The 22,746-nt window shown below is 32.9% G+C and overlaps 2 protein-coding genes across 2 annotated transcripts; one reads left to right on the top strand and one right to left on the bottom strand.

The window, feature by feature from the left end:
- Positions 1 to 4,282: 4,282 nt before the first annotated feature.
- On the bottom strand, positions 4,283 to 18,718 carry LOC123660471 (centrosomal protein of 162 kDa). Its single transcript, XM_045595543.1, has 5 exons — positions 18,201 to 18,718; positions 9,388 to 9,946; positions 8,616 to 9,131; positions 8,033 to 8,247; positions 4,283 to 4,501 (listed from the first exon to the last, which is right to left on the bottom strand). Exons 1-5 carry the CDS (start codon positions 18,579 to 18,581, stop codon positions 4,283 to 4,285), a joined length of 1,890 nt encoding a protein of 629 aa, XP_045451499.1. The 5' UTR covers positions 18,582 to 18,718.
- On the top strand, positions 10,799 to 18,640 carry LOC123660472 (carboxypeptidase B-like). Its single transcript, XM_045595544.1, has 9 exons — positions 10,799 to 10,941; positions 12,942 to 13,193; positions 13,795 to 13,986; positions 14,600 to 14,733; positions 14,855 to 15,015; positions 16,315 to 16,443; positions 16,975 to 17,071; positions 17,581 to 17,727; positions 17,821 to 18,640. Exons 1-9 carry the CDS (start codon positions 10,851 to 10,853, stop codon positions 18,058 to 18,060), a joined length of 1,443 nt encoding a protein of 480 aa, XP_045451500.1. The 5' UTR covers positions 10,799 to 10,850; the 3' UTR covers positions 18,061 to 18,640.
- Positions 18,719 to 22,746: the final 4,028 nt, after the last annotated feature.

The following is a 22,746-nucleotide window of genomic DNA, read 5'->3' on the forward strand; positions in this document are numbered from 1 at the left end:
TACTTATTTAGTCCGAATTATTCGCACTTGTATTTCTAGTATTTTTTAATGTACCTACCAATAAACATTATATGAAGCCGCGAGTGAAAGCCTAATTAAAAAATAAAACAGTAGTACTTTTGTGCGCGAGTATACCCATGCGCAAACGCACCCCCTCCAGTTTCTTTCAGCGTTCTTTTTATATGACGCGAACTATACCTACAAGCCAAAAATCATCATCTTGCTCGTGATGGGAGGCCACAGAAATTATAAAATAATATTCATCCAATTAGCAGATGGCTGAAGTTCATTTCAAGTTCGGATCTCCTATTATAATTATAACAATAATAAATAATCTATTTCTTTCACTCTAACATACTACACATGAAAAAAAGAAAATTTTAACTACCCAAATAAAAATCTAGGGAAAAATAGAAGAAAAAAATGAATTAAATTTTCAACTCTAGTATTCACAATCTTCACATGTGTTAGAGTGCTCGAAAATAAGTCGCACTCGGCATGTATTGTTGTTTCCCCAACTTATTACCTGCAGCGCTGATTTTCAGTAAGCCCAGTTTTGTTTTCAGTTCAGTAAGTTTGTTACTCAATATATCAGGTTAGGCAAGTCATATTTAACTGAGAAATTTAGCAATTTGTACTATCTAATAAATAGCTTTAATTTATGACGACAAGGAGAAAGAGATAGCTACAGGTAAAAGAGCACAGCTATTTCAATTTATCTATTTTCAATCCAATATCTATAAAAAAAAAACGTTATACGCCCATAGTTCGCTTCAGCCTGTAATATCCCACTACTGGGCATAGGCCTCTTTCCCCATGTAGGAGAAGGATCAGAGCTGAATCCACCACGCTGCTTCAATGCGGGTTGGCGGAGATACGCTTATAGTGCTAAGGCGCAAAAAAATATGTAAAAATACATTAAGAAATAAAGATATTGTAAGAAAAAAATTCCGTCAGCGTCGGTCCACGACCTAGTTTTACTGAGCAGTGACAGGACTGTCGATCTGGAGTTTGAACAATAATCGCCTGTAGGTTGTAGGATAAGCATGATTATAATGCATGATGTTCAACAAAAGGCATGGGCATTTTAAAACCCGTGGATGGTAATTTTAAATTAAAAAAATCTTTGATTCAGCATGCTTAAAAGTTTCTCGAAACGCGTATTTTTTTGTCGTGGAACGTGTTATATAGTGTGTGGGTCCAGCGGAAGAAGCCGACGAGCAAGATTTCAAAAACCTCCGAGGCGAATACTCAATAGCGGATTTACTATGGCCTATGGCGGCAAATTTTGTATAAATTGAAATATCCATCTCGAGCTGGAATCTAACCTAAAACCGCCGCTGTTTATGCGGCCTACACGACACATCCACCACTACACCAGACGATTCTAAAATACAAACAAATATCGTAGAAACAACTGCATTTCATATTATATTTATGAATATAATATGTTACCGGCAAAGTATCCATAAAATTGAGCCATTCTATATGATACCAACCTCGTGTAGGCAATGTATGAAATATACTTTCTATGTTAATAATTATACACATTACCCAGTACAGTATGCCGAGATATTGTAGATAATGCCGGTTGGTGGTCAGGTAAAGTATGAAATGTTGTAATTTATTGACGATTTTCCTTTTGTACGAATTCGCTTATCTCGCGTAAGGACTGCATTCGTTTTGATAGTATGTCGTAATTTTAGCTTATATTCATGGTCATTATAAATTTTATTTCATATACTGCCTAAAACTTTTATGCATTGTATAGAATGTCAGATAAATTTTACCCGTAGCACATCTACGTATTATGGAATTACCACTACATCATTTAACTGCATGAAAAATAATTCACATTAACAACCACTCTGGTGTAGTGGTGTGTATAATCGCCTAAACCATCGACGTTTTGCGGGTTCGATTCCGGGATAGAAATTTGTATGTTACAAATATTTCTTTCCGGTTTGGATTTCTATCCCTGTGGGTCTCCCCACCGTGCCTCGGTGAGCACGTAAAACCGTTACTCATAGTAGGGAACATATCCGCCTATCCGCAGAGGAGCAGTGTGGTGGATTAATCTCAATCCTTCTCCTACATGAAGAAATAGGTCTATGGCCAGCAGTGGGATGTTACACGGCTGAGGCATATACTACCTATAATGTTAAAACTGCGTACATTTACAATTCTATATCGGCTTTTATTTATTGAGACCGGTTTGCCCATGCGGATGATGACCCTTAAATGTTGAACCTGTTCGCTGGTGTAATGTTTATCAATATTGTAAATTTTACATACCTTTTTTCCTCAACTTATAGTCATAGCATTACAACTATTAAACACTAACATTTAGCGATGGACTTTCGACAGATTAGTTATGACTTGCTCTGGTATGAAGTAAAATATTTTTTATCATTTCAAATTAGTAAGAAGAAATAACTTTTTATTATTATAATGAAAAAACTTTTTCTAATTGACTGAATTTGTAACTCAAAAACAAATCATTTGATCGCTCTGATTTTTTTTTTTTTCTACTTATTTCGTAAATGTTTCTCCATACAATGAACCACCAGTTTTTCGATTGTATGAAAAATGTAATTTTGGCGTGCCAAAATCATGTCATTTTCGAGCAAAATTCAACGTTGTCTTTTTAAAGCTTTGCCATTTTGCGAACTTTCATTTTTTTTTATAACCTTATTCCATTATATGGACAATACCTTCCAGTTTAATAATCTATTTTTATTTATTTTTATTAGGTACAAAAAGTGGAGAAACTTTTTTCTGCCTTTCCCGGAAAGTAGCGAATAACTCGCTATTTTTTTTTTCATTTAATCAATTTGTTTACGTTCAAATACACCTTTGAAAACATTTTATGTAGTAGTTTTTTTTAAGCCCCATAATTCACCTCTTTTTATAAGTAGTAGTAACACTAGCTTTACAGTTTAAAAATGACGGTTAGTCCGATATAAGTATAAGCGTTGATAATGACGGCGAAAGTTGAAAAACTTATGCTAAAGGGATTATTACAAAAACAAATAAAAAACTTGGGTAACACAAAATCTTATTTTATTAAGGCTTTCAAGGCACCAAGTTAGTTTAAGTCGGTGAATCCATTTGTCTTAATATCTAATTTAATATATTACTAAAATATATGACTAGATAGTACTTACAAACAATTTCTAAGACTGTCATTTATTCAAAAATAGCATATTACTTCCAGTGTATTTCATAAACGATCACAGTTTATCTCGTATAGTAGGTACATAAATTTAAAACTACTTATAGTTAAGTCTACATGACTACAAAAAATGCAATTTCATTACACGTATTTTACCCGAAGTATTTTCTAACTATTTTTCTATCTGTCTTAGACGTTTTACTTGTAGTACAATTGCGTCTCTCATTCCATTCCATTCATTTGTTATTTCTCAATTCGAATTTCGACCTTTTGTTATGGTAAGTTGGTTTGTGATATCTAACAGTAAATTTGTACATTTGCAGTTAATCGTTTACAATATAAAGATGACAACATAAGTCATGCAACTGTTATTAGACTATCGTTTTCGTTGTACGTATACTTTTTTGCTATAACTAGTTTGTGCATAACAGACTTTTATCCTGTAGGTAAGCTCCAAATTGGTACCACCTTATCACTTAGCGAAAACAGTCATTTCCAATAAAAGTGTATTTCAATGCGCCACTACAGCATGATTAGTTAAATAAAAACAGTCAAACACAAACCATCCATTTTCCACAAAAATGTTTAAGATTTTATATTAAACTAGCTGTACCCTGCACGTGATGCTACGCATTTTTTTTTTTTGTTGGACCATTTTAGAAACCTTTGTGGGCTCATGCACAACACTTTGCTGAAGATGATCGAAAGCAAAATCCTCTGTTTCTAATTGTAAATAGGATATGGGCTTTATGTCAAAGTGTAAATTTAATATACCAACGTATTGCATTTTGAAATTCTTCACTCTATTTTAATTAGATTGATGTACCTACTTTGTTTTTCTATATATAAATGAATGTTTGTCTGTATGTCCTTTACAGAATCGTAAACTATACATTTGATCATGTCATGATCTTTACCAAAGTGTTCTACATGTGCCCAAAGGTTTCTGAGTTAGTACGACAAAAAAAAGCATAGCAACGCGCGCAGGGTACAGCTAGTATGATAAACAAATGTAAACACAATAGAAGTGACGTGGGCAAATAATATACAACACAATTAAACAGAGTAAAATCTAGTATTATTAATTATTATTATTAATAAAATAAATTAACGATTATTATTCTTACTCAACGGGTTATCGCCTCCGGCGTTAAGGTCACTCTTTAAATCACTTTGGTACCTAACTAATTTATCTTCAGCGGATCGCACTCTTTCTTGTAAAATTTCCACCGTCCTGTTGAGGAGTTTAATTTCCTCTTGGAGTGGATACAGTTGCATATTCATCTGCATCAATTCTTTTTCGTGTGCCAGTTGGAGTGTATGTAGCTGAAAAGATAATAGGATATAATAATTTGACTAGATCGTTGATCAGTTTGTCGTGAACCTGCTTTCTGCTCTACGGGTTGAGTGTTCGTTCTGCGCCTGAGTTTGGGTGTGATATAGGTATATTGTGTTTGCTTGCAAACGAAAAAAAAACCGACTTCAATTTACACCGACGAGTTATCCGATGTTACCTACATTTGATAAAATAAGCATTTAAATACGCATTGTTATTACTATAACTCAAAAATCACTACAAATCTCGTTTAAGTTTAAATGAGATTATATGACAAGCACCAGCTTTTGACACATCAAAATCAGCACACGCAGTAAAAAGTTATGAGGTAACATACAAATGTATGTAAAAAACACAGTTGTATTGAGAATCTCCTCCTTTATTTTAAGCCAGTTAAAAATAGTAGCTTATTTATTATAGTTGAACAACCCTAAATCCTAATGGGCTTTTTTACTTCTTGCTATAAAGTCCTAAAACTATCCATAACCAGCAAAACAATCCTAAGGTCTGTACACTAAGGTATACGGAATTCTAAAAAAAGTATGAACCACGATAGTTATCATATTAAGTAACTAGCTGTGTGTAGGAATTGAACAAAAAAGTATTTGTTCAGTTGTCAGAGCTATAAAATAAATATATTTCTAAAATAAAAGTAGCTTAAGTTACTCCTTATTACATCAGCAATCCGCCAGTGAAAGTCGCATGCATGTGGTCCCGTTTAAATTTAGTTGAAATCTGGCAAGTACTTTTTGAGGAGGCGCCACATTCAATATAATGTGGCGCCATATAGCCTGTTACCAACGGACAGTTAAGAAACTTCTAATGATACCTCGCTTCAGCCTGTAGGTAATATCCCACGGCTGAGCATAGGCCTGTTTCTCCATGTAAGAGAAGAATTGGAGCTTAATCAACCACGCTGCTCCACTTCCGGTTGGTGGATATGCTCCCTACTATGAGTAACGATAGCTATCAGGTATTTATGATAACAACCGTGAGCGACCGCTTAACGTGCTCTCCGAGGCACGATGGGAGACCCACAAGGACAGACGAAAGGAATATTTATACAAAAAAAAAATACAAATATCCATCCCGACAAATACAAATATCATCCCGATTTTTAAGCTTGATTTCAAATAATTGTCGGGAACTTTTCGTTTTTTAATTGGTACGTATGTGTAAAAGTAATTAGTAGTTTAACTGAGGTAGCGGGAAACTTCCTGCAAAATATGGAGCAGCTCGAATGGGGTAGTACCTCGACCTTATAGAAGATCACGGCTAAATAATACTGCTTTCAAACAGTATTGTGTTCCTCTTGGCGAGTAAGGTGACCAGAGCTCCTGGGGGGAATTGGGGATAGTTGTTGCAGACGTCTATAAGCTACAAGTAATCGCTTAACATTAGACGAGCCTTACGCTTGTTTGCCGACCTAGATAAATAAAAAAAAGTAATAAGGAAAACACCAAGATAAAATTATCATATTATTTTATTCAACTACGATGTTGGTTATAATTTCTAAAATTCTCCGTATCACGTCAATGTACCACATTAGATGAATATGTAAAACATGTAATTATTTTTTAAGGACAATGTTAACTGATTGAGGTTACGGGTTTAATTTCAGGTAATTTGTGTACAATTGAATATGAATGAGTCGCGGTAAGGACAAATGAAACCTCTTAGACTAGCTTTAAGCTAAAATTTATACCACGAAAATCATTAAGTGGGTTATTTTACTTGGTGATTTATTAAAATAGTTATTTTAAAAATGCATCATTACACATCATCGCTGCTTAAAGGGGTGCTTGCTAAATTGATCGTATTTAAATTACTCTTACATTTTTTTTTCAAATTAATAACACGTACGATTCGACTATTTAACAAAATCTTTATACCCTAGATAAGGGACCTACAAAAGTATTATCGATATTGACAATGTTATACTATCAAATAGAGACTAGGTTTTTATAAGTTAAAGAAAAGTTTAGATACGTTGGTTTTTGGTTTTTAAAATATTCTAAACTCTGCATTTAAAAAAGACGTTTAATGGGGCCTAACAATATTTTTTCAATTCAAACTAAACCAAATTGCTAAAAGTTTTGGGGTCATACAATATTAGATATAACCATATACTTATACCAATGTCGTATTTTAAAATAAACTAGCTGTGCCCGCGACTTCGTCTGCGTGGAATTAAAAAAAATCTAAAATAAAAATAGCCTAACTTACTCCTTATTACATCAACTATTTACCAGTGAAAATCCCGTCAAAATCGGTGCAGCCGTTTTAGAGATTAGTCGGAATAAACAGACAGACAGACAAAAATTGTAAAAAATGTTATTTTGGCTTATGTACCGTGTATAGTGGCGTGCATGAAGTTTTTAAACAGGGTAGGCAGTCAAAAAAATATGAACAGCCACACTGCACCAACTTTCTCGCAATTTTTTCTTAATTTATTTCAATTTTTTTGATATTTTCAAGAACATACCAGTAAATTATTGGACACGTAAAGTGCATTTATACTTATAATAATGCAGGCATACAAATACACGTACAGCAACCATCTGATACTTATCAAACAAATCAGTTACTGGATCATAAGGCCGGCACTCTGATAATTTCGTTTGTGTCAAACATAGGAAATCATGATGACACTATTAATTAGTTATGAAATTGTATGCTTAATGAAAGTGCTTGTTTATTTATTAATAAATGAAAAATTATAACGTCATTGATGTGTTAAATCGATACGCCTGAAGAATTTTTAATTTATCCGTAAAATCGAACGTGTTGAATTTGAATGCACTATTTACTTTCATCAAACACACATCTCCGTTAGGTATACTCGTATATTTCACAAGTAAACTTATTCATCACTAATATATTAATATTTTCAATAATAACAAGAGCGCACAAACGAAAAATTCAGAGCGAATTACTACTATTACGAAATTACTGTGTGGAATGTTGCGATTATGCGACCGTGTCAAAAATCATAATTATTGGTAAAAATGGTATCGAATTCAAGACAATTTAATTTGGCAGGTTATTCTTAGGCAGTGCCTACTGTCATCGTTAAACCGACCAATGTTATAAACACAATACTTTGTTCGTATTCCATATGACGTGGGACATTATAAAATTTGTAGGATTATATAATGTCCTACTGTCGTTGCAAAAATTTTGTTAGCGAGTGTAGGCAGAAGTTTCTTATAAAGGCCTGTCGTCGATTCGCGCGAAGCGCTGATATCGCATATATGACAGCGGGTTTTACAATTGAAGCGGATTTAAATTGAATTATGGTTTATGTCTTTTTCAAAAATATGTAATGCTTATGTTTTATATATCATTTTTAGTAACATGACAAGGTAGGCAGTGCCTTTCTGCCTATGTGGAATGCACGCTACGTCGTGTATACATCCATATATTGGATGCATTTAGTAAAAAGCGGTTACTTTAGTGTTACAAACAGACACTCCAATTTTATTTACTTGAATAGATGTATAGATATAGGTATAACTTACATCTTGAATGCGTTTCTTTTTCAACAATATCAAATCCTCGTTGGATCGTTTGAGAGACGCCAGGAGACCAACCCTCTCTTGCATGAGAGTTTCTTTTTGCTTCCTTATGTCACTTAACTCTGTCTCCATTTCGGTATTCACTCTGGCCAACATATTTTCCGCGGATTTAGCTGGTTTACATCCCGTTTTCTTTTGTGGATTGAAGTTAAGTAAAACTATAATAAATAAAATTTCTAATTAATTGTGTACCTTCACATGTACTTACCCGAACAGAATACTTGCTTGCATTACAAATGCAAAACATTTTGATATATGGATTTTTGTTATTCATTCTGAATGGCAAAACCAATCTAGATGAAATTTGGCACAGAGATATTCCAAGGGATAGATTTGCTACTTATGTCTTATTCAAACACACCAGAACATCTGAACTAATCTGGAAATAATTTAGCACGGAGATTATATAGAGATTTATAGTTTGGAATGTAAATTACACCTATAGAAAAAGTGTAAAATTTCTAAAAGATAAAGATAGTGTTTCCCGTAAAATCACAGGTAACAGTAAGTATTAAAATAACCTTACCTTCTTTTTCTTTTTGCGAATTACGTAGATTCTTTCTTAGCTCTTCCGTTTCTCGATTAATCTTAGCAATAGTCCGTTGTTTTACAGTCAATTCAGCTTGCAGACCCTTAATAGTGGCAACCAAGTAGCTATCCTCTTTTAGTTTATTAAATATCAATGCCGAATTTTGTGTCAATCTGCTTACAGCTGATGTCGCCCGATCCGGTTTAATGAATGTTTGCGTAGCAACTGTGTGTTGCTGTCGAGGCAATGTTTGAACAGCGGAGTCAGTCACATTTCCTTTATTTATTTTATTCTTTAAATCATTATTTAATTTACGATCCTCCATCAATTGTCGTTCGACGTCGATTATGTGGTTTTCATACTTTTGCTTCATATCACCAAATTTTTCCTGTAGAGTCAACAGTATGCTCTGAAAGTGACTTTCCTTGTCTTTTAGTTCTTGTTCTAACCTCGAAATACGTTCTTCTAATAACTTCTTCTTATTATCTTCAAGTGAGGATGTTTTTGACGCAACTAAACAAATAAATATAAATGACTAAGGTGTCGCAATAACATTTTGCTACAAGGTATTAATTGTGTTATATTTAAAAAAAATGAAAAAAATAATAATAAATGAAACTAACAGAAATCTAATATTTAGATTTGACCTAAAAGATTGAAGTCAAAATGAAACGAAAAGTGTCAACTAATAAACACGTTTACAAATAAGTACCAACATTTTTTTTACTACAAATTAACACATAGATACAATGGACTGTGAAAATCGTACCTATCAAAGCCGACACGGAATCTGGATGTTTCCTTTTTAATATCATTTCCATTTCCTTTACCTGCCTTTGTAGATCTTGAATAACTAAGGCGTCTTTATCACGCTGAATAGCTATATTTTTTCTTTCGTTTCTTTCCTTATTTAATTCAGTCATTAGGGACGTCTCATTCAGTTTAGAAGTTTTAAGTTCTGAATTTCTATTTTCATATTCTTTTGACAATCGATGAAAAAATTTCTCATATTCGGAAATTTTTAATGTCGCTAGATATTTTTCTTCGTTAACTTGGTCCAACTTCTTACGTAATACTTTATTGTCATCTGTGAGTTGAACATTTAGTAGCTCTAGACTTTTAATTCTTTCATTCGTATCCTTTAGTTCTTCTAATATCGACTCATGTTTACAACATGATAATTTTTTTGGTGTATTCGTTATAGATTTGACTGCTTTCGCGGCCTCCTTTTTCTTGTTATCGATGACGCCAGCGGAGAAAGGTCTTAGCTTTGTATTTCTACGAACCTCACTTACTTCCTTAGCACTGTACTTTGTAGGTTGATGAATCTAAAATAACGTCAAAATTATTAATCTAAAACAACATCAAAATTTTCGATTTACTCTATAATGATACTGCTTTTTTTATTTCATGAATAAATTAATTAACAACGGTTACATTATCAAGTAATTCGACTTTAATTATTACAATATTTTAAAGTTCGGTGACTTTTAATAAAAATCGGTATAGCTGGATATTGAATGTCCATTTCCTACAATTAGAAGTAACTGTAAAATAAACTGTCGTGAAAATACCGAATCTAATCGCTGTTAAAAGGCACCAAGCGAAGGAAACATGTTTACAGTAAACACAGTTTGTCGTTATTATTAAATAACTGCAACTTAGAGGCAATGACCGGGCATGGCGCCTCTACCACGGCAGGAAGGCTGTCATTCTGGTTCCAAAATAAATATAACTGACTTAATGGTATTATCCATTCAGATACTAACTGGACAACGTTCTCTGACCCTAATGTATTACTAACTATATACGTTCATAATTACGTTTTAAGTCGAAGTTTAAGATAAACTTATAACTACCTATATAAGTAGGTCGTAAATAGTCATAATGTAGAACTCATCTCTGCAGTAAAGCCAAATCAGTACATAATACAGTGTTACTCATCAAACACATGAAACTAATAATTTTTTTTTTCAATAAGTATGAAATATAGGTATAAGGAAACTATAGACCCTTGTAGTTGGAAATACCTTGAAAATCTAATATTTAAATATTACAAAGTTATTATTCGTTTTATAATTTAAATTGTTGTTATTATTTCCCGCAGATTCTTATAATTTTTATAATCTTGCGCAATACGCGAGAGCTTTAAGTGGCTTGCAAGCTTAGCAGCAAAGTGCATGGATGCTGTTTATTTTATTCGTGAACCAGTAACGATCAACAACAGTCACCATGAAGCCTTGTTGGTGGACGGTCGTTCTCCTCGCGGTCACTACGGTGGCGCTCTGTTCGCCACTCATCAATGAACTTGAACCAGGACAAGGTAATTTAAATTTAATTGAATTATACGAAAATATTCAAATTTCTTTTTAAAAAATTAATACTCTTGTTATATCATACTAGCTGACTTAACATACTTTTTGCAAAATGTTAAACGCGTGAATTTTACCGAACGGTTACATTTTTCTGAAATTTTCTAATTTTCTGAGCAATTTTCTTAATTAATCATTCCATAACTAACCATCCAACTAACTATCTATGTTAGTATGTATGTTTATTTATTGAGTTGCTTTCTATTATTTTTTATAAAATTATACTCTACACCTACACCGTCAATATATCATCTCCTTTGCCCTAAGGTTGCCTGGAAGAGATTGCTCTTAAGCAATAAGGCCGCCTTTTGTACATTTTTTTTTTCTACAAATTATTGCTAATGTTGCTTGCTTATTTTATTTATATGGTGTACAATAAAGTGTTAAATAAATAAATAAATAAATAAATAAGAACATTCTACTTGTATTAGAAAACTTATAAAAAAGGTAATCAAATTGTGGATTCATTTAATATTTGGCTTATTTTTAAACATTCCAAAATGCGGATTGATTTAACTATAATTAATCCACCATTCGGCTAATTTTATTTATATCTCTTTTCGGATTTTACATTTAACAATACATTCAGCGATTCATTATTATTTACATCGAAAATGATTTATTTAAAAAAATTTGTATTTTCCCAACGCTGTTATTCATAAAGGATCAAAACAGTACGCAAATACCGTAATTAATGAATTGCGAACATGTTATTATTAGTTTTGCGTGTAATAATTCGTACCAATCGATACCATTATGTAGTAACTCATTTATTAGGTTTTTTTCTGTTTTAATTCATTCCCCTATTATGTTTTTAATAGTTTTTATTTCGATGTTAACTTATTAATTTAAAAGTGAGATTTATTTATTTTTGTTAATTGAAATATTGGCCTTATTGTTCTTCGTTGATAACATTAATACACATTGCCGGAAATAAAAAAAAGATGCAGGATACACCGTCACCTTCGCAATGCGTGAGCTAAATGATAGATCCATATATAAGGAAAAGCATAACACAAATATATAGCAAGAATATAAAACGAGAAATTTAGTTATTATTTAAAGCTGCTAATATTTTACAAAGGTAAATTATTAATTTTTAAATCACAGAATTGTGTTTACTTGTTTATATGTTATAATTTTAAAGGGACCACACGACAAGCAGTTGCTTTCGAATAACAACAGAATCATAAAATCGGTATATCTAGTAAACAGTTATGAGGTAAAAAACATAAGAAAATACAGTCGAATTGACAACGTCCTCCTTTTTTTTAAAGTCTGTTAAAAACACTTTCCACCTCGAATTGCTACCGAATCGATTAATAATAGTCTACTTTTTGCGTTTTCATATTTATATGTTCATTTCAAATCACACTCCTAAGAATATAATACATGGAAATGAAAACAAGGCTTGCGTAGAGAAAGTCACTTATCGTGTCACTTAAGAACTGGTAGCGCATTCTAATCAACTTGGGTCCTTTTATCAGTTCGTTACCTGTATAGCATATAAGATTGCAAACTGTACCAACTATAGCGGCAATAAATCAATCACTAAATTACGTTGATGCAATTTAAATAAATAGATGTACCTACCTATACTTTAGTTTAGAATGCTTTGAGCGTATTAAGCATAATTATACTTTATTTCCCTACACATAGTTCATGAATTTTTTAATGAGCGTTAACTGACAATATTTTTTCATATATTATATAAAACAATGGGAAGATTAACATCATTAATGAATTCAAATCGAGAGCGCACGTACTTTTACAAGAATAAACAAAGCAATGCACACCAGTAGGATCATTCAGTGGTAAATAACAATAACAGTAATGATAATTACTCACGTTTATTACAAGGCTATATGCAAATGTATACTACTATTCAAAATTATGTTAACAATTTGCAATGAATTGAAATAGGAAGTTTAAATACTGAGAATCTTTCCAGAATGGCCAAAGCGTGGTTCAGTAAAACAGCCGCAGGACGAGTCAGAAGATGAAGACACCTTAACAGAAGAAACGCCTCCCTCCCACCCGGAGGCAGAAATTCTAGGAGAAATTAAAGAAGAGATTTCGAGTCTAGCGAGAGCGGCTGAGAATGCTGATACTAAAGTAGACTATTCGGGCGCGCAGCTGTGGAAAGTTTCTACGGAGAAAACTGGCGTTCGAGCTACTCTAGGAAGACTACGTCGCAGAAATCGTAGGTTCTATTATAATTTATTGCATTATTAGGAATAAAAGTTTATTTTAGACTAAAAAAATAATACTAAAAAAATAATGTGGCTTTTTTTAAATAATTAAGTAATGCTTCATATGTAACAAAAACACATACAAAAAAATTATAAATTTTCTAATATGAATCATGTAAAATATAGACCAGTAAAAATAGAATTTAATCTCGCACTAAATTTCCGATCTAATTTTATTATATTAGGTTTAGAATCACTTACTGAGTTTAATATCACAAAATACTGACAGATTTAGGTAGAGCTTCAAGCGCCATCTTAAAAAAATGTCTTTTCCAATAAAACTGCATCTTTTGTTTCCTGTAAACTTTTTTGTAAAACGTACAGTTTACGATTTATGGTTTATTTAATGAAGTGTTCATATGAATGATGAATGATAAATGATCCATGCAGTAAAAAAAATTGGATCGGAAATTTAGTGCGAGATTTACAAAAAAGGCGATTTTTGCTGGCCTATTAATAAAAAAGCTTTATTAAAGACCATTTTTATTTACTAATGTAAGCCATCTTCTGCCGTAAAATACCTACAGTAATTGATATATGTTGTACCTGCAGTTATATCCACTTGGGCTGGTAACCAGACTTACATGGACATACTCGTAAAACAAACTGCTGTACAAAATGTGACTAGAGTTATGAAAAGAGAGAACATTACGTATGATATTATAATAGAGGATTTGCAAAAAAGAATAAACGAAGAAAATCCCCCACTCGACGAAAATGAAGTCGAGCTTCAGGACAGACGAGGTGAGTTTGAAATTTTAATCATTATTATTTTAATGAACATTTTTTACGAATAAAACCCGCAGGGATATTCCAAGGGTTGGTGTGTCGTTTTGTTACAGCGAGAGCTTACAATTTTTGGCGTTACAGGGCCAGCCAGCGACGTTTAGATTTAATACGTGCCTACATGGGCTACAATTCCATAAAATTTCCCATGGAGTATTGGCCGTATGCGAATTGGGGTTCGTTATTTAGGCATCGGCTAATTGCACGTTTATGTTTTAACTTGTTGTCTTTTTTGGGTTTTAAAGTTTAATTCGATGTCTTCTTCTTGGTAAAGGTTGGTAATTCGGAACTGCGAATCATTGTGTGTGACTAATGTTGTGTATAATGTGTCATGTAAATTTAGTGTAAAATGTTAAATAAACTATAATTTTCATTTTTATTAAGTAGAAGTAGATCTTAATTACAATTTTCTTTAAAGAAATGTTAATAAAAAAACTAATTATATTCTAAATTAACTTTAAACAGGCAATTTTGTTGCTGATTAATTTCAAAATGTCTTTTCTAATTTTGTTCTAATAACAATGTAGTCTGCTGTTGTTATAAATGAATTAACATATTTATCTTTTATTAGGTCATCGCATGACATGGAAACAGTACCATAGGTTGGAAGATATCCACGGCTTTATGGATTATTTAGCTAAAACATATCCAAAAATCGTGAGCGTTAATACAATCGGGAAATCGTATGAGGAAAGAGACCTAAAGGTTCGTCATAATACTCCTTAACCTCATTCCACAATAATAACTGTAACTTGAGAAAATAAAATATGATGATAATACTTTTTTTAATATTAGCGGTTTTCACCAATTGCATGGATTGTTTTAGGTTTTACGTATATCTGATGGAAAGCCAACAAACAAAGCGGTATTTATAGACGGAGGTTTCCACGCGCGCGAATGGATAAGCCCGGCAACCGTTACTTATATTATAAATCAAATTGCGGAAAACTTTGATGAGGAATCTGACGACATCAAGAATATTGATTGGTATGTACATATATCTTAAACTAAAATTATTTAATATCAGAAAGAATATTTGGACAAAAACATTTTAACATTTTGGGAAAGGCATAAAAGGACGACTAGCTTATGAAGATGTCCCTATCAAAGTATAGTCAAATAAATTTCGGTAATCAACTTTGCATTTTTATATAATACTAGCTGACCTGGCGAACTTCGTATCACCTTATTTTTTTCTGAAATATAATAATAACATAATATATCAAAATAAAATATAGCCTATCTTTTAAGTTGGATCAAACTGCACACGGTGTGCAAATTTGACTAAAATCGGTTAAGTAGTTTAGGAGTCCATTGAGGACAAACATTGTGACACGAGATTTATATATATTAAGATAGTTTTAACCTGTAAGACTCTGCGAAAACGTACGTGGAGTTAAACCACTGGTACCACGAGTACATGTCATTGATCGTTCACATATTGCTGACAGATGGTCCAAATACAATGTATGAAATTTGCCCCATCACCGTAAAGCATCGCGTGTGAATCTTCAACAAATTTTCTAGAGCTGGTCTGGATCTTCGTCAGAAAAGTGATTATGTAGGCAACTAACCATTGCTCTAGATAATAATATTTTATCATTAAATGAAGAATCCAACTTTCTCAGAACTTCAAATGAGTCTCAGTTGATTCTTTGACTTTAAATTTTAAATATTTCATATTTATTAACTGGCTTTCAAAAAAAGGAGGAGGTTTTCGATTCGATTGTATTTTTTTATTTTATGTATGTTACTTCAGTACTTTTGACTGGGTGGAGCGATTTTGACGAAAAAAATTTAATCGAAACGTGGTGCGTGTCATTTGGTCCCATTTAAATTTATTTGAGATTTAACAACTACTTTTTGAGTTGTATTACTTAGCGATGTAATTGAAGTCGAATAAAAGAAGTAGTATTTATCGTGTTGTTCCATGTTAATTTAATCAATTAAAGAGGTCAGACGAGTAGTTTTTGAGTTTTCCCTAATAATATAGTAATTATGATTTTTTTTCTTCAGCTCTACCAATTTTAGTTACCTTTTTTGTATAACTTTTACCGTTTTCGAGTAATTGCGAAAAAACACTTAATTTTTTTTCCACGTTTGCCGGGGCTTGCACACGAAAATCTACGCACATTGCTTTTGTCCCTATCATTAAAACTATATTATATAAAAACTGCAAACTTGAGTGCCGAAATTGTAGATTAAAATTTTATTTTGCCTGAACTATTGGTTGGTAATGAGCATGTCACACTAATGGTAACAAATTAATAATAATTAACTTTTTAGGTATATACTGCCAGTTGTAAACCCAGATGGATACGAATACACGCACGTTAAAGATCGCTTATGGCGAAAGAACAGGAGACCAGGTATAGGAAGGCAGTGCGTTGGAGCTGATCTCAACAGAAACTTTGGGTAAACATTAATACTATATCGATAATTTCACAATCGAAATAGATTTATTGCAAAAATATCTTTCAAAGAAAATTGATCATTACTACATTACTAAGTTAATATTAATAAGTTTTACGTGCTTAGTAAGCTTTTATAAGTAGAAACACAATACTAAGACATTTAACGCAGGATGTCCCTTAAAAACAGAAAATACCTAAAATTCCTTGAAGATGTTGATTTAGTCTAACATAATATAGATATATTTAATATAGATCTTGGCGTAACGATCATAGCGCTGGCGGTCGCGGGTTCGATTCCTACGACAGACATTTGTACTGGCCATATTATAGATGTTGGTCGTGGTCTGGGCGTTGTGCTTGTGTTTTGTTTGTGTTTCCGGACCCCCGACATACGAGAAAATCCTACTGGGGGTCGTTGAGTGTGAAGTGTTTATTAATTAATTAATTAATTTTATTCAGAAGTAAACTTTCTTTCCATTAAAAAAAATATATCCGAAATACCGATTTTTAATATGATTGTGTCCTTTGTAAGATACCGATGGGGTGGAAAAGGTGCTTCAAGCAATCCCTGCAGTGACATTTATCGAGGTTCGAGACCATTCTCTGAACCTGAATCCAGAGCCATTGCAGTGAGTATAAGACACATATTATTTCATATTTGTTGTACTAATACCAACGCCGAGCATGAGCTCAGAGCTGTTCCTTATTTTTTATTAATTTCACTTTCCATACTTTTGCACTTAAAAATTAAGAAATGATTTAATTAATTTGCTATAAAATTGTAAAAGTTAAAAACAAAGTAAAGATGTTATAAAAATGGTAATAAAGTTAATTAGAGATTTAGCCTATCAATCAAGTTGACATTTAGATTGTTAAGTTAGATGTATAAATTGTAGCAGTGGTGTAGCGTGGGGAGTGCCAGACATTGATTACCATTGTCTTGGGTGTGTACAGATAGGTACCAAATCCATAATTAAAAAAATACTTATGTCTATCTATCCCTATTATTGTGTTATGACACATGTAAATACAGCAATAAGAGTTAAAGTCAACATGGGTAAAACCCCATGGATTGGCTAATATACTTGTATACTAAAAATGTAATAGAAATAGGACAATAAAAGGATGTTTTTTTTAGGAATTCATCAAAACAAGCACTGCAAACTTCAGTGCCTATTTGACATTCCACAGTTATGGACAATATTTATTGTACCCATGGGGCTATGATACCGTGGCACCGCCAGATCACAAAGATCTGGACATTGTTGGAAAAAAAATAGCAGCAGTAAGTTGAAAATCAAAATTAAGATACACTAATATCATATTTAAATTGTATCTTAAAAGTTTTATTAACAGTATTGTTATTATTATTTCACAGGCTATCGAAACCACAGGTGGTTCTAAGTTTACAGTAGGCTGCTCAAGTAAGCTCCTATATCCTGCTTCAGGAGGCTCTGATGATTGGGCTAAAGGTCAAGGAATTAAATACACTTACACCATTGAACTGGGTGACACTGGCCGCTATGGTTTCGTCCTACCTACAACATTTATTGAACCCGTGGCAAGAGAAGCTTTAGCTGGTATCAGAGTACTTGCCAGTGAAATACATAAGCTCTAAATATTAACTCTAATCCTATAATAATCCTCTCATTATATTTATTCTAATTTAAGTAGTGATGTCGATATATTTAAATGTTTAATTTATTTAGAGAATGAAAATATATTTGAAAATTGTTTGTTTATTTTTAACGTCCTTACCTTTTCTTTGATTGTTTTCGTATTAATTGTCCGTATTTCACTGTCATTGGGCTTGGTAATTTTTATTTGTGGTATATTTGTTTCGATATATGAATGAATACCGTTCACGGCGGTCGCTATGGGACTAGTTTTTAAAATATTTTCAGTCTCATTGGCAATATCCTCTGCTCGCTTTAAAATTAAATCCACATCATCAACATCTTCACCAATTTCCGTATCCTTATTTTTATTATCCGAAAGTTTTTTAATTTCATTAAATATCATTTTAATCTCTTCATCACTGTCCTTAAATGCCTCACAATTTTTTTCCTGTATCAAAAACTCTCTTGTACTGTTATCAGTGGAAGTTATTTCCTGCGTAATCAAAACCGATTCCGCCATAATATATTTATCTTAATAAAATTATTTATTGTAAATAAAATTACTGAATTACTCTGAAAGTACGTCTCTTTTTAAATTTCTTATTTATTTCAAATGTACCGTTGCTAGGCAACCTGCAAAATCAAACTAAAACCAAAGATAAGAATGAATATTTTTTAAATATAGTTTGACGATGGTTTGACGCGTGTTTGACGTTTAGATGCAAAAATTTTACTATGAAAAGATGTTAAAAAAAAAACTTAGGTAATTGTTAATAAAAGTTGAACTCAGATTCAGCTAAATAATCTATAAGATTTGTTTATATTTTGTTTTCTTAATTTTAATTATATTATACAAAAAGTATACAAGTAAACGAAAAGACAAAAAGTTCTTCGAAATTTTTTAAGATACATATGAATAAAATAAAATCAGCAATAATTAAAGTTGTGTCACATAGCACAACGGTCACAGCCCTAGTTTGTGGCTGTTGCGCAGGCGGTTGTGGGTTCGATCCCCGCACATTACATTCGTATTTACTATACAGATGTTTGTCGTGGTCTAGGTGTTTGTGGGTCTCCCCACCGTGCCTTGGAGAACACGTTAAACTGCCGGTCCCGGTTGTTATCATGCTCACCTGATAGATCGTTATTCATAGTAGGGAATATATCTGCGAACCCGCATTGAAGCAATGTGTTGGATTAAGCTCTGATCCTTCTCCTACATGGGCAAAGAGGCCTTTACCCAGTAATGGGATATTACAGGCTGAAGCGTAATAATTGTCTTAGCTGGCAAACGAAAAAAAACCCGACTTCAGTTACATCGAGAAGTAATACAACGTAGGTAGACGAAAAAATAGTCAAGTAAATACGCATTATCAAAGATTACTCCAAAATTTGTAATCAGATCTCGATGAAATGTAAATGTGACCACATGATATACATCGGCTGTCGACTAAATTAAAAATTATCAAAATCGGTACATCCAATAAAAAGTCATGTGAATTTTCGAGGGTTTCTTTCAATTTCTCTGGGATCCCACCATCAGATCCTGGTTCCCTTATCATGGTACCACCCCTGGGATAGCTACTTTCCAACAAAAAAAGAATTATCAATAAACGACGAAGTTATCTCCGAATATATATATATATATATATATATATATATATATATATATATATATATATATATATATATATATACACAGTCGACTCTCGTTATACCTGCGATAATTCGAGCCTCTCTATAATTCAAAGTCATGACTATTTCCCTACAAAACCTCTTGATATTTTGAAATAAATCAATACATTTTTTATACAATTGGTAATTCTTCATTTTTTTTACAATAGGTACATTTCGAGACAAGTTCAAACTTGTACATACTTGTATCATCGTACACGAGTCTTTTTTTATTAGATTAGTGAAAAGTAGAGTACAACTGAAAGGAAAGGAAACACTTTAACAGTTACTTTTGCCATTGTTAAAGTGTTTCCTTTCCTTTCAGTTGTACCTAATTTGTAATCCTCGTAGGATCCGGTAGGCAATGCGTACCTTTTTCTTTTTTTTACGTGGGGAAAATCCATCTTGGATACCCTCCGGCCCGGGGACGCCAAAGGGTTATGTCAGACTCCTACTGACTAAAAAACCACCACGTGTGAGCAGTCGTCCGCCTGGGTGGGGTGAGTTGGTGTCGCGCTAGCATTCGCCAGCATCTGCTCGTCTGTCCGGCTGTGGCGTTGCATCCTACAGCGTCCATATGGTGGCCGTGCTGTCGTGCAGGTGGCTCGCAGCTCCGCGATCTCCGAGCTCCACCAATATACTCCACGGCGTTCGGGGTGATGCCGGGACCTCGGCATGGCTGCATCGCAAACGGCCATCACCGCGTCGCGAAAGACGTCCGCTGCACTGTCCACCTCAGGGAGCGTAGGAGCGGCAGGCAATGCGTACCCACCAAAGCGTGTGTAGCTTTAATTTATTTACTAGGTACAAACATCTGACAACCTCCGAAGCGCGGTGGCTAAGACGCCAGCTGAGCGACTCATAAAGTCACAGGTTCGATCCCCACGGAACAACAAAAATAAATGTAGGCTAAACTTTAGATTATGAACCATCGATTTATGTGAATTTGTGAAAATGTATATTCCGAGTCTGGGTGTGTATTTATTTATGTATGAATATTCTAGGATAGCCCCTAGTCCACTAGGTACATGGTAACATAACACAAGGCATTGCTTTTAGTTAGTGTGATTGTTTAGAGAGGGTATTCTTTATTATTATTATTTTTTTATACCTACCTCGTTTACACAACACTATCGCTCGGCGACAGTAACTTCTCGGAAATAGACTCGGATCAGTCGCTTGACGGATCCACATATTGTATAAAGTCGAGTGGCATGTGTTGATAAACAAATCCGAAACAACATGACATTTGTAATTAACGAACATTTGTAATTTTTAAGTTTAAAAAATGTTTAAAGTATATAGTAATAATATGATTAAAAAATACTTACATATGAAAGGTAACGCCGTCTTTTAGTAAATTTGACGTGTCAGATCTTTTTTTGCAGCAAAAAACAAAATAATTCGGCATTTTTGAAGGACATTGATTCAATCGCGTAACTAGATTTAGTCTAGGAACAGTGTGGCTGCAACTAGTTTTATTGTCAGTGTAGGACCATTTGGACTTATACTTTGACAGAGGGGAACGCCTGTGTATGGCTACTCCCCTCCGTGTTGCTTTATGTTTTTACCAAAACAAAAAATCGAATGTCGATTTTCAAGGATGAAATATCGATTCACTGAATCGATTCAGTACAACATATTCGATTTATTTGGTCCGAGGAATCGATTCTTCGATTAATCAATTTTAGATCGCCATGCCCATGCCTAAACTTACTACTGTCCAGGGCTGCCAGATGTACGATTTTAATCGTACTCATACGATTTTTGTGCATTTTTACTCATGTACGATCGCTAGACCAAGATTGTACACAAAATGTACGATTTTTATATTCCTGATTGCCTGAAAGCATTTCATAATTAAAAAAAACGTCATCCACCGGCAAGCATGAATTTAGGAGAACTACCCCAACTACCTAACGCGTGCCTAGATCTTTTACTTGAATGAAGTCTCTTTGAATAATCATATAAGAGCTGTATTTGTTTGCTTTCTAACAAAACTAATATATATTATATAGATATTTTCTCTTTCGTTAATAATTGTGATTTGAAAAAACAACACATTTTGATATAAAAAACAATTTGAAAATTATAAAACACTGGCTCAATTTGCTTTAAATTTGTTATGTTTTCTCCATTAGAGTGCAGATTGTGAACGAGCATTCAGCGAAGTTTATTTAATCAAAACAAAACTTAGAAACAGTTTATCCAATGATACACGTAAGGGCAAATTATTAGCTAAGCAATTAATTAAGAAGAAACGGAAATTTTACGAAGTTTGACCCAACAAATTCTTTTATTAAAAAATATGACCACAGAAAATTTTCTATCAGTGTAACAAATAGTTTTATTACATTTATTTTCTAAAACTAAACGAATTTTGATAATTTATAATAAAAAATTAGTTATAATAATAATAATAATAATAAAAATAAAAAGTAGTTACAAGTAAAGTTAACAAGTATCTTAGTAAGTAACAGGTATCTTTTAGGTGCCCCAGTTATTGCTCAAGATCCCGAGCAACTTTCTCCCCCTCTGTCACTCGGACAAGGTATTGTGGCAACTCATTTCTCGCAAGGTCATGTAAAGTTTATGACACCGGTATAATGACATCGACTTGTTCAGCAGTGGGTTCAATGAGTACAAATACTTTTTAAAAGGGAAAAAGAAAACGAATCGAAATATGAATTAATGCTTAAAACAGTGTGGTAGTGTTCGATTTGTATAATGTATATTTGTCTTTGTTTTTAATGTTATATATACGTCCTAAGTACAACTATATTTATTCCATTGTGTAGTTTGTATAATTATATTTATTGTATTGTCTAATTTATTTGTTCATAGTTTTAAGTGGAAACTTTGTTGGCTTGATTATTTTTTTTATGTCTCATGAATGAATTTATATTCTTTGTGCTGTTTGTTTCCCAATAAAAAAAAAAAAAAAAAAGTAAGTTAAAAGTAGTTGTTAGTTTAGTAGTTATAGTATTAGTCTAGCCTTAAAGGGCTGTACG

This window comes from Melitaea cinxia, chromosome 15 (assembly GCF_905220565.1).
Source record: "Melitaea cinxia chromosome 15, ilMelCinx1.1, whole genome shotgun sequence".
Taxonomy (NCBI): Eukaryota; Metazoa; Arthropoda; class Insecta; order Lepidoptera; family Nymphalidae; genus Melitaea; species Melitaea cinxia.